The sequence below is a fragment of the Arachis stenosperma genome, chromosome 5, assembly GCF_014773155.1.
Source record: "Arachis stenosperma cultivar V10309 chromosome 5, arast.V10309.gnm1.PFL2, whole genome shotgun sequence".
In the NCBI taxonomy this organism is placed as follows: domain Eukaryota; kingdom Viridiplantae; phylum Streptophyta; class Magnoliopsida; order Fabales; family Fabaceae; genus Arachis; species Arachis stenosperma.
Window position 1 is genome coordinate 17,173,967 of NC_080381.1, and position 12,505 is coordinate 17,186,471.

At 35.1% G+C, this 12,505-nt stretch overlaps 1 protein-coding gene across 2 annotated transcripts; it reads left to right on the forward strand.

Annotated features, from left to right (window-relative positions):
* Positions 1–1,669: 1,669 nt before the first annotated feature.
* On the forward strand, positions 1,670–5,514 carry LOC130980487 (homeobox protein BEL1 homolog). Of its 2 annotated transcripts, XM_057904158.1 has the most exons (6): positions 1,671–2,206; positions 2,369–2,621; positions 2,720–3,594; positions 3,886–4,268; positions 4,592–4,652; positions 4,750–5,514. In XM_057904158.1, exons 3-6 carry the CDS (start codon positions 2,848–2,850, stop codon positions 5,353–5,355), a joined length of 1,797 nt encoding a protein of 598 aa, XP_057760141.1. In that variant the 5' UTR covers positions 1,671–2,206; positions 2,369–2,621; positions 2,720–2,847; the 3' UTR covers positions 5,356–5,514. The 2 variants fall into 2 exon arrangements, with proteins under 2 accessions (XP_057760142.1, XP_057760141.1); XM_057904159.1 differs by lacking the exon at positions 2,369–2,621 and having other exon boundaries at positions 1,670–2,202.
* The last annotated feature ends 6,991 nt before the right edge of the window (positions 5,515–12,505 follow it).

Sequence of the window (12,505 nt, forward strand, 5' to 3'; positions counted from 1 at the left end):
ATATTAGTTTCATTATCCTAAATTAAGTATCTCATATAGTTAAGTTATACATCTAAACTCTTTAAACCATTAACAATACTTATCATCAGAGAGATCTTTTGTCAATAATAAAAAACTAAACATACATCCTTATGTAATACTAGCTAGTTTATATTATTTGACTAGTTACCAGCAACTAATATTTTGTTATAATTATGACTCAATTTGATTTAATTTCTAAGTTTTCATATCATAATCAATTTTAATTTTTAAGTTTTAAATATTCTTAATTTTGTTGTCTTTTGTCACTAATCTAATACTTATGTGTAGATATGACAACTTAACAACTACTTGACATTGCCTTAAATATATTGGCCTTAATTTTATCCTTCAATTAACTAAATTAAACTATTTACATGATGTGAGTAATTAACTATACACATAAATATTTCAATTATGCTAGTTGTGTATTAAAATTAATTATTAGTATAAAATATATATTAAAATATAAATATATATTAAAAATAAATTAAACAATATATTAATGATTGATTTTAGTGTATAAATAATATTTTTTTAAATATTTTGATCTATTACCTAAATTGATGGCAAAATAATTAATTTGATTTATCATTATAAAATATTTTATAGATCGAAACTGGTATAGCAAACTTCCAGTGTTATCTCAAGATATATAAATTAAAAAGAAAAAGAGAAAAAGAATGAAGGATGATGTAGGATATGTTGATGGTGGTGGTGCTATTGGGTATTGGTAATAGGCAATAGGAAGTAGGAAGGCATGCGCTGAGTGCGTAGTGCACACCCAACAGAGAGAGAGTGACGTCATATCGTGGTGTAGGGCAAAGGGGGAGGGGAAAATTTTGGCAAGCGGCGGAGAAAGCTCCCCCTCCATGGACCACTTGCTTTTTAACAGACAAATATTTAAAGCTGTGCGTGCCACCCTCAACTTCCCCACTCTCAATTCTCGCGCGTAGGGACCTCTTTTTCTTGCATAAGCCACTCATTTTTAATCATCCCATCACTTTTACATACATAACCATGCAATATTATTCCTTAACCGACACTCCATACACGCATCAACTATATTTATCGTGCTGGTGAAATGGAAACGAAAAGAATAAAACATTGGTTATATTACTTACTTCGTCAGTGAAAAGGAGAACACATGATGTAAATTAAAACATGGTTGGAGCTGATTCTGATTGAAAATTACCTAGGAATAAGATTATCACTTTCAGTCACAAAATGGGAAATCGCCAATAATCATTGACAAATGAAACCCATTAATGTGCATACATATACGTACCACAATGTTACTGTTCATTAATTGTTTCACATCATAGTGAATTAAATTCCAATGGGGATGAGCTATGAGATGCAGTACGAGTTAAGTTGTGATGGGGGTATGGGAAACGTGGAATTAAATGGCGCGTGGAAGGGGCATATGAATAAATAAAAGAATTAAAGAGGAAAAATAAAAAGAAAAGAAAAGATGCGGTCCCATGCAAAATAGAGAGAGGAGGATGGGTGGAGTACTTTAATACGCGAATTAATGAGAATTAGAGGGGATCGGAAAAGAGTGGACCACCTCATCTCAATATCTCATCTCACGCCCAGTCCCTTATTTTAGGAACATTTTACACAAACCCAGGCATATAGCTGTGGAGATATAATAATAATAATAATAATAAAAAGATCAGAAGCACAAAGCTCTGTTGAATTTTTATTGAGTGTGAGGCCCACTTGAACTCATCCTAAACAGAGTTCACTCTGTCTCTGCTGAAACCCATCTGAAAAAGCCTGGAAAAGACTCTACTTAGGATGACTTGCATCTTGGGATTCGTTCCCCTACAAAGATCCTCTTAACACCCCAATTACAATACTATACTCTACCATCACCCCGTTTTTTGTAATAAAATAAATTAATAATAAAGAAATTGGAGTTGGATGATGGGGAAGTAGGAAGGAAGGAAGGAAGGATCCCCTACACAAATACAAATAATATCCAATTTCCATTATTATTGTGGATTTGGATTTGGGGCGCTAAAAGCAGAATTTGTTATAAAATCAGGATTTTAGTAATGAGAGAGCAACTCATGTGGCGGCTTGTAGTATATGTACCAGGCAAAGGACGATCATTACTTTCTGTTGCTGCTTCTGGTCCTTCCTTCTTAACTGTACTTCCTTTGTAGACATTTCAAGGTCAGTCTTTTTATTTTATTCTTTAATACTCCAATCCAAATTAATATATTATTATTTAATTAATTAAATAAAATATTAGTAGGGGGTAAGAAATAATTGAGGAAATTTACTCCATAATTTGCTTTTGTATTTATATTGGTGCATTGACCCACTTCTTCTGCTAGAGAGAGAGAGAGAGAGAGAGAGAAAGAAAAGGGGGAGGGAGGCACACACATATGAAATGATGATGATGATGATGATGAACCCTATTCTGTGATGAGCAAGTATATATGTGATCTTTGTTGGTCCTAGCTAGGTTGGTTTTCATGGTCGTACCACCATATATGTTTGCTTATTAACAGAACACCACCACTCTACAAATAAAGCTCCTCCCCACCCACTACCACCTCATACCAACCAATTTCTACTCTTCCCTTAGGGTAAGATCTTCCACTCATCCAACTTCTTAATTACTTTCTTGTTTTCTAAAGATACACTCCTTTGATTTGATGATGCTTTATCTTCAACTCTGTTTCAGATAGTGGATCCATCAAACTATATCCAGCTGGAAGTGGAAGAAGCAGAATATATAAAGATAGTTTTAGAAGAAGAAGAAGCATCGATTGATCGATCGGAGAGGGGTTGGGTTTGTATGTGTATGTTAGGATGGCTCGAGCAGTGTGCGAAGAGAAATCGAGGGAGATGGTGTCATCATCAGGTGGTTTCTGTTACTCGGGGACGACGATGGAAGGGTTGGTGGGGGACCCTGCAGACATGTTCAACAACCTCACCAGTGGCATGGACATGGTAGGGTTTTCGAAGAATGTTGATAGCAGCAACCCTCACATGTGGAAGGCTTTGTTTGGGAAACAAGGGCCTTCCAGTAGGAGCATCAACAACGATTCTTCTTCAGCCTCCTTCTACCAACAGCAACAGGTTGATGATGATTCATCGTGGCAGGAGAACAGGTTGGTGGTTGACGATTCATCTCTGAGGTGTGTGTTCCCATGTGAAGGAAACGAGAGGCCAAGTCAAGGTCTCTCGCTCTCTCTAAGTTCAACGAATCCCTCATCCATTGGCTTGCAATCTTTTGAGCTCAGACAAACCACTCACCCTCAGTCTCAGCCTTATTATGCATATCAAAATTTTGCTAATAATAATAATAAAGCTGCAGCTTCCTCCTCATCTACTAGTGCTTATCAAGGACACTTGATGCTCAAGAACTCCAAGTACTTAGTTCCAGCACAGGACCTTCTCAACGAGTTTTGTAGCCTGGCCATAAAGCACAAGTCCAACAACAACAACCACCAGCACTGGGAAGATCACGATTCCTCAAAGAAGCCTTCTCCTACCTCTATTGAATTCGTGGAGCTGCAAAAGCGAAAGACCAAACTGCTTTCCATGCTCGAAGAGGTATGTGTGTATGTGTTTGCTATGGAAAAAAAAGGTGCAAGTCAAATGGTCTTTATTCCGTTATGTGAATTATTAGTATCTATCAATGCAAATCAAGCCCAGTGAGGTCCCTAGCTAGCTAACTTTTTGATGGTTCGGTTGATGGGATTGTATTGGGGATTCTTTGAACTAACTAAGCAGCCAGTGCGGGCCTTTTCATTAATGCCACCACCTCGTGATAATAACTTACCCTTTTTTCTTTTCTTATTCCCCCGTATTGGTAAATCAAAGTAAAAAGATCTTTTAACTCAGGTTGACAGGAGATACAAGAACTACCGGATTCAGATGAAGGCGGTGGTGTCTTCCTTTGAGGCGGTGGCTGGGAACGGTGCTGCCACGGTTTACACGGCTTTGGCACAGAAAGCCATGTCTAAATATTTCAGGAACTTGAAGGATGCGATAATGGGGCAGATTCAGGCGACAAGAAAGGCCATGGGAGAGAAAGATCCAGTTGCACCAGGCACCACCAAGGGCGAAACCCCGAGGCTGAAGATCATTGACCAAGCTTTGAGGCAGCAAAGGGCATTCCAGCAAATGAGCATGATGGAAAGTCATCCATGGAGACCTCAGCGTGGCCTTCCCGAGCGCTCCGTTTCTGTTCTTCGTGCTTGGCTCTTTGAGCATTTCCTCCATCCGTAAGTACCTCTCTTTCTTGGTAGATTAATACAATAAGTAGTAAGGTAGAATATTGATTTTGCGAAAGAATCAATGTTCACTCTAAAACCAATAAAGTGGTTTCTCAATCATTTATGCCTTGCTAATAACTATACGGTACAACATTGGTAGTTTATGTGCATCACCATCCGGATTCCTTTCATCCCTATTTTGTCATATATGATGCGATCTGTGTAGGACCATTATTCCCATCCATGTTACAATTAATATAATTACTATGCATGTATGTCACGTTAATTCAATGGAAGCTAAGGTCGTATATTTGGACCTTCATTCCTTGCAGTTACCCAAGCGACGTTGATAAACATATTCTAGCCCGCCAAACTGGCCTATCAAGAAGCCAGGCACGTCCATCTCTTTCTTTTCACATTCCATTATTATGCTAGGTAGAGGGCCTTGTCAATTAAAATGTAAATGTATGTCTGGAAATGAATGAAGCAGGTTTCAAACTGGTTTATCAATGCAAGGGTTCGTCTGTGGAAGCCAATGGTGGAGGAAATGTACATGGAGGAATTGAAGGAACAAGAAAATATGATGGCTTCTTCGGAGGGTGCTGACGACCCGGACCTCCACCTGCCATCATCACGATCGGAGGATCAGAAGCCAAGCGTAGTGGTTGGAATGGAGTCCGATCAGTGTGCGTCATCATCCATGCTCAACAACATAAAAAACGACCCAAAGAGCAGCCATAATAATCAGGAAGAAGAATGCTTGGGGCGAGTGATGGACACGTTTGGATCGGTGGAGCTTGATTTCTCTTCATACACGCAGCAGCAGCAGCAACAGCAGGGTTTCAATGGGGTTTCTTTGACTCTAGGGTTACAACAGCACGGTGGAAGCGGGGTGAGCCTGGCGTTCCCTCCTCCTCCGGTGAGCAGTCATCATAGCTCGCTCTTCTACGCAACAACCAGGGATCAGATAATGGACAGCTGTCCACCCTCATCGTCATCTATAGTTCATCACTACTCTCTTGTTGATGGCGAACCACAAAATCTTCCTTACAGGAATCTCATGGGTGCACAGTTGCTTCATGACCTCGCTGGCTAATTTATTTATTTATTAATATTTATTTTCAGATTTCCATGCACGTGCCTAACATGCTCTTTCAAATTCCTTTCTTAAATATATATACACTACTACATACATAAAGCAACTCTTGAGGTTAGAAATATATATAAATCCTATAGTTAGTTCCTCTATTTTTAAGTATGTAATGTATCTAGTTTATATTTTTTCAATTATGGCTTGGATGCTGTGGTGTGGCGCAACCTTTGATAGGGGCAGGCGGGCAGAGAGAGAGAGAGAGAGAGAGAATGCAAGTGGGAAATAAAATTCTTTCGTTAGGGTTAAAGATATTTGTTGGTTTGTCATGGAAAGAGAAGAATATAGTGTTGTGCCAAAATAAAAATGAAATGAAAAAAAAAAAAGGAGAAGAATATTGGAAAAGGACAATAACATTTGGCTGTACAAATTTGGTGGGATGCTAAGAAGAACAAAAGATTGATTTTAAAAAAATATCAAAGATAATTTTTTGTGGTTGTGGTCCCTAATCGACGCTCATGAAGACAACATCTATCGTGGCGATAAGAATTAGTTGCTTTGTGATATGTCAATTTTGATGATTGGTTTATGTGTTAACCCTTCTTTTTGGCCAATGAGAAAGATACCTTTTCAACAAGTTCAGTGTTAGCGGCACTATGTATGTTGTTCACATCCCACATCCACACCCATACATACAAATTTGATTTATATTTATGCTCAACTTGCATTATTGTGCTTCCATAGGATGACGAATAGAATCGCATCAGTCCATTAGTGATTACTTGATACGTATTTTCATCCCTTCGTTTATCTCTGTTCGTTTTACGCTACTATATATACACGCCATTGCTCTTCATTTGAAACTCTATATGTCCCTTCTAATGACATTATCCATGGATTTCACTTTTCAACACGGAAAAGAGAATTAAATTAACAACTAATGATTCAAAATCTAATTATATATATTCGAAATGGATAATGATTTGGAATATTAATAATGGCGACCATATGAAATGTGGGAAATTAATGGAAATGGATCCTCTCTTTTTTCTTTTAACAATTGAAAGGATAAAGTGTGATCTTTTACCTTTAATTTTATAAGTGAGACCAAAATTAAATAAGAAAGAGAGAGCAATGAAGGGTGAGATCCTACACTGAATACTATCGATTTTTTTTTCCACTGGAGATGATCCACTCCCTTAAATGGCTATTTTCAGCTTTCTTAGCTTGGATATATTTAAATTAATTATTGTGGAATAAAGACAAAAAGAATAAAACAATTTTTTTTTGTAGAATTATATAATAGAGATTTCATGCATGAATCAAATTGTTTAACTTATTTCATACTGGAACAATTTTCTTCTGATCTGATCATCATCGAACAGTTGCATAATTTGTTGTCATCATATGAAACCCTAAAGTTTTTTTTGTTACGTATTCTGAGCTTGTGCTATGTCAAGTATGGGGATCAGAGTAGTGAAGCTTCTTTAATTTATAGTCACATTTATATGCTGAATGATATGAACAAGAGAGTGCGGATGAGTAGGGTGAGACAGACATAGTTATTATATATATTCGTAAAGAAAACAAGAATCTTTCCTTAGCTTCTATATGTATGTATGTGCCGATATAATTTATTTATTTGTTTAATTTATACTCAATATTCTTTAGCAAAAAGATGGAAGGCTTGCTTCTCTCATGAGTCCTCTCAGCAGTCACAACCAACTTTCCAGTTTGGTAACTCAATAAAACTTGCGCAAAAATTGCGAGTGTATCATGTTTCCTTTTTGAATGTGTTTCGCTGTCTGTACTCTGTACCTATCTCTGCTATGTATTCATTTGCTACAAACCTTAACACCTTAATAAATAGGAGGGAAGATTCTTTTTTACGCATTGCTTCAACTTCATTTTTAACTTGACCCTGGAATGGAAGATATGCTTCGGAATACATGTTCAATACCTTCGAACAGTAGTACTCTAGGCAGGGTTTACGAAGGAATTTAATGTGGTTGCTACTAAGTACTAACTGATTAAAATATAAGGCAATATAATCGAGTTTTCATTCATTTTTATTGAAATATATTATACCCAAATTCAGTGTTACTCACCTATTCGTATTTCAGTTTTTCAATTCCATATAGTAAAGTTTGTACTTTGTACTTCTTTTTTGATTTTTTTGTCATAAAGTTTGTACTTTTGTATATCGTATATGATACAAAAATATTGGGCCAGCATGCCCATACAAAGCATTTAGTCTTCTGTTTTGTGTTAGGTTAGCCCAGCATTTTTATCATTTAAATTTCTCAGGAATGTATGCGTTTCCAATAATGTGCTAATGTGTGGTAATTTTCTTTTCCTTGGGCCTTCTGCGTGGTTTTCTTTTTTCAAGCAACTCAGACCCAAGCAATGAAAACTTGACAAAACATATATTTTGTATATGACCAATAACATGTGTTCTTGCAAAAATATATGAGTCAGACCAGACAAAAACAAAAAAAAAAAATAAAAAAGGAAAAAGAGAAGAGAAAAAAAAATATGGGCGAATACCATTTTTTTTAATTAAATTTCATTAATATGGGAGTCTTACGGGAGAAGTGAAATTGTGGGTGGTGTTTCGTAATTTTTTTTAAATAAAAAATTACTAATGGCGATTTTATTTAACTCAATTTTAATTCACAGAATACAACTAGCTGTACAGCTTTTATCGTAGATAACTGTTCATCTCAGTTGTCATCACTAGAAATTCCATGGATTGGCATTATATTAGTAAATTTACATGCATTGTATCCAACAAAAAAATCATCCGCTTCAGTGCTTCACTATTGTATTTTATTTCATGTTCTACCAATTATTTTTTATTTATTCTCTGCTTCAATATTTATTTTTTAATCACGTAACAAGTACTAAAAACCTAAAATTTTAAATTTTAAATTTTAATGATAAAATAAAAAAAAGTATAAATAACCAACAATTTTTTTGAACGATGTGTGAATAATGTGAATTAATAGGGTTAAAAGAGTAAATTTAATTAATAGCATTAAATTATGGTGTAGTGTATTTTTATTTAATTGGTGATTGTTCATATTATTCAAGATAGTCATTGTTTACCTAGCAATTCCAACATTCATTTTTAAGTGGATTTGTATAATTGCTTCTCCTCTTATTTTTTTTCAATCCGTCATTGTGGTGACAGTGGCAGTGGCACTACAATAAATATGGTTTGATTTACTTCTTCCATTTAATTCGAAGAGAATCACAGCTTCATTGAGGATACGTTTAGAGAAGTCGTCGTCGTGGTTCCGCCAGCGAACGCATCGTCACTATAAAAAGAAATGTTGAATACCGTTGGATTTACCGTCGGAATTAACGTCGAACATTAGCGGTGAATTTATCAGCGGATTTATCGGTAGATATGGCAATAAATTCGTCGAATAAAAAAAGTTACCGCCGAATTAGATTTTCTGACGGTAAATCCACCAGTAATATTTAGAGGAAAAAAAGAAAAATTGGCGCAAGCATTACTGTCGGAATTACAAATCCGCCGGTAAATCTCAATTAATAGAATGCTGTGTGTTTGGTCATATGCATTGCAATACCGTCGGATATATCCACCGGTAACCCTTATCTAAATTTAAAATGTGCGGCCCTCTCTTCTCACTTTCAAGAACACTCTTCTCTCTCTCCCATTCTCCTCTTTCTTCTCTCTCCTCTGCAACTACTTCTGGCAACCCCTCCGGCCACCCTCCGCCAGTGCTACCCACCTCCATTCTCCTCCAAAGTTTGCGTCAAGTCGCCTGTATCGTGTTTTGTTTCCTCAAATGGAGTTGCTCCTTCTGTCTCTGCCACCGTTGGAAGAGAAGCCACTGTCTCTCCCTCTGTTATCGGAGTTGTGTCTCTCCTCTATCGTCCAGGTAGGTTGCCTTCATCTCTTTCTCTATTCTATCTTGTTTTCAATTTTTTTTAATAAAAAACCTATAACCGTTTTTTGCCGTGACCCCTTTTTTGAACCAACATTCAGTTCCACCTCTGCTTCTGATTTCTCTGCCCGTAGTTGCTTCAATTGTTGGTTAAACTTATTTTGATCTTTTGGCTCTAACATTTTTTCTATTATTATGTCTTGACGAAGCAGAGGATTTACAGATTTGTAGCTTGTTTGATTGCTGGTATTGCTTGCATGTTACTGGTAAGACCACAAGAGAAACTGTATGCTACTTTTATATTTGTTATGCAGTTTTTATGTGTTTTTAACTTGCCTTGTTTGCATATTTTTATTTCACCAAGTATAAATTTACTGTGAGAGAAAGTATATAAATAATATTTGTCCAATTTAGGATATTAGAAACAAAATAGTTAACGTGCAAAGCTTTTTCAAACTATTAGAAGCACAACGGTTTTTTATATTATATTTTTTTATTTTGTTATTATTCTAGTTTTTTTCGTGATATTTTTGATAAACCACTATTTTATGGTATATTTTGGATTGAATTGAGTGAATTTTGTTAACTATTCTCACACTTATTCATGTAAATTGCATATTTTTAAGTTTCTTTCCGAATTTTATGCTATGATTGAGAACATGCTTCCTAGGACTTAAAATTGCTTATTTTTAATTCTCTTTTATTACCATTCGATGCCGTGATGTGTTTGTTAAGTGATTCTAGGGTTTATAGGGTATGAATGGCTTAGAGAATGAAAATGAATCATGCAAAAGTGGAAGGAACACAAGAAATTGAAGTTTTGAGAAGCTGGTGTCCACGCGTACGCATGGCTGACCCATACGCGTGACCAAGCCATAACCAAATGATGCGCACGCGTGGCTGACGCCTACGCGTAGCTAATGCAGAGTTCAAGCGATGCGTACGCGTGACGAGCGTCACGTACTTCAGTAAAGAGAATTCGCTAGGGCAATTTCTAGGCTGCTTTTGACCCATTTTCAAGCCCGAAAATGAAGACAAGAGGCTCTAGAGTTGAGTTGGAAAAAAGGAATCAATCATTCATTCAGACATTAGTTAGATTTTAGATGTAGAATTCTAGAGAGAGTGGCTCTCCTCTCTCTCTAGGTTTTAGGGTTTCTTTTAGTTTTATTTCTTCTCAAATTGAGATTTCTATCTTGCTTTAATTTAGTTTCTTTTTTACCTTTTATTGTTCTAGTATCTTAGTTTATATTTTCTTGTTGATTTCTTTATTTTTTCCATTTAGTTTATGAATTCTTCTTGTTAGATTTAATTCCCTTTAATACAATTTGACGTGTTTCATGTTTATGGCTTCTTTCTTCAATTGTTGGTTATTGATTCCTTGCATTTGTTAGTTTTAGATTTTACTATCTCTTACTAATTTTCTATACTTTTATTCTATGCCTTTCAAGTGTTTGATAAAATGTTTGGGTGGATGTTAATTTAGATTTTTGTGTTCTTGGCTTGGATTGAGTAATTCGGAGACTCTTGAATTGTCAAGGTCTCTTGTTGATTGGTGATTGAAAGTTTCTAGTTGGCTTGAGCTACACTAAATCTAGTCTTTGATTAGGACTTGTGAACTTAAGTTGATTTTGCTCACTTGACTTTTCTTCAATCATTAGAGGTTAACTAAGTGAGAGAAAAAGTCAATTACCATCACAATTGACCATGATGATGAGGATAGGAATTCCAATTCTCAACCCGTGCTAGGACCTTTCTTAATTGTTAGTTTATTTTCTCTCAATTTATATTTTCTTGTTATCAAACCCAAAACCCAAAAGTATACAAAACTATAACCAATAAGAAGTACACCTCCCTGCAATTCCTTTGAGAGACGACCCGAGATTTGAATACTTTGGTTATTTTATTCGGTTTGTACTTGTGACAAAAAATTTAAACGTTGACCGAGGATTGCTTGTCGGTTTAGAACTATAATTACAACGAAGTTATTTTGAGAAATTCTTTACCAACAAAATTTTTCCGTTAATTTTTCGTTTATCAGAAAGCACATGTATCTGAGAATAAGGATCTCTTAACCACCCTCAAGAAATGTTTTTCTTCTTGTTTTTGTGTTACTCTAACCCAAGACTTTATAGCAATGAAGACCCATTAATTGATCTTAGAAACATCACGAACCAGAGCCAAGGATCAATGGTATATTTACTTTTCATTAAAATTTGTGCATAATTTAATATAAAAAATAGTGATTTTTTTAAGCGATAAATTTTTCTATTTCCGTGTGGTCAATTATTTTTAGCTTTCTTTTCTTCAATTTCTGACAATATGCTCAAGTCAAATGTTGAGAACTGAACACATGATATTTTATTTTTTTATTTATTTTTCATTTTTCTTTCTATTTTGTAGTGAATAATTGTTTTTGCCAAACCCATCAATTTTGCATTATTATTCACCTTTGAAAATGTATTAGTAGTGGGAAGGTAGATTCAATTTCTCTTTACACTTCTGGTTGTTTTAGAGTTAATTTTTTTCTCTTAAACTGAATTCAATTCAATGCACTTTTCAACTTTTATTTTGTATATCTAGCTGCACAACCTTTCTTTTTGGACTTGCACAACAACTTGGAATGATGTTTGATATTATTTATGTTTTCGCAACAACCATATACATTGGATATGTGGTTATAGTACTTATATATGTGCTCTGGGTAAGTCATACACCATTAATAATATACAATAATTTCTTTAATATGCTGATAATTTTGGAATCCTTAATTTTTCGCTCATCCCGTAACATGATTCAAACAATTACTTAGATCTTTCTCTTGCTTCAAAATTTTCTATACGAGTATTGAACAGTAAAAATGGGTAAAAAGAAAGAGATTTGATGACTACTTTTTTGTATACTCTCTTAGTCTTACCACGTCATCACTTCAGATTGAATGTGGTCCATTTTAAGTCTGGACCACACTCCATTTTACGGTGACAAGGTAATATTTCTCATGTTGAATAATTGTCAGCAACTTTTTTGTTATTGTCTATTTGCCCAATTTAATAGTGGAGTCTGATAAATTAGTATTGTTTTTCATAACAATTGATATCTTTCTCTCTTTTTGTCAATTTATGACAAGTTGACTATAGTTTTATACCATTTTGTTCAATTTTTGTAATTGAAGGTTTAGTGCATTTTAAATTTGATTTTTCTGCTTAATTCAATTCTTTTTTTAATAATAAATTTTGATATTT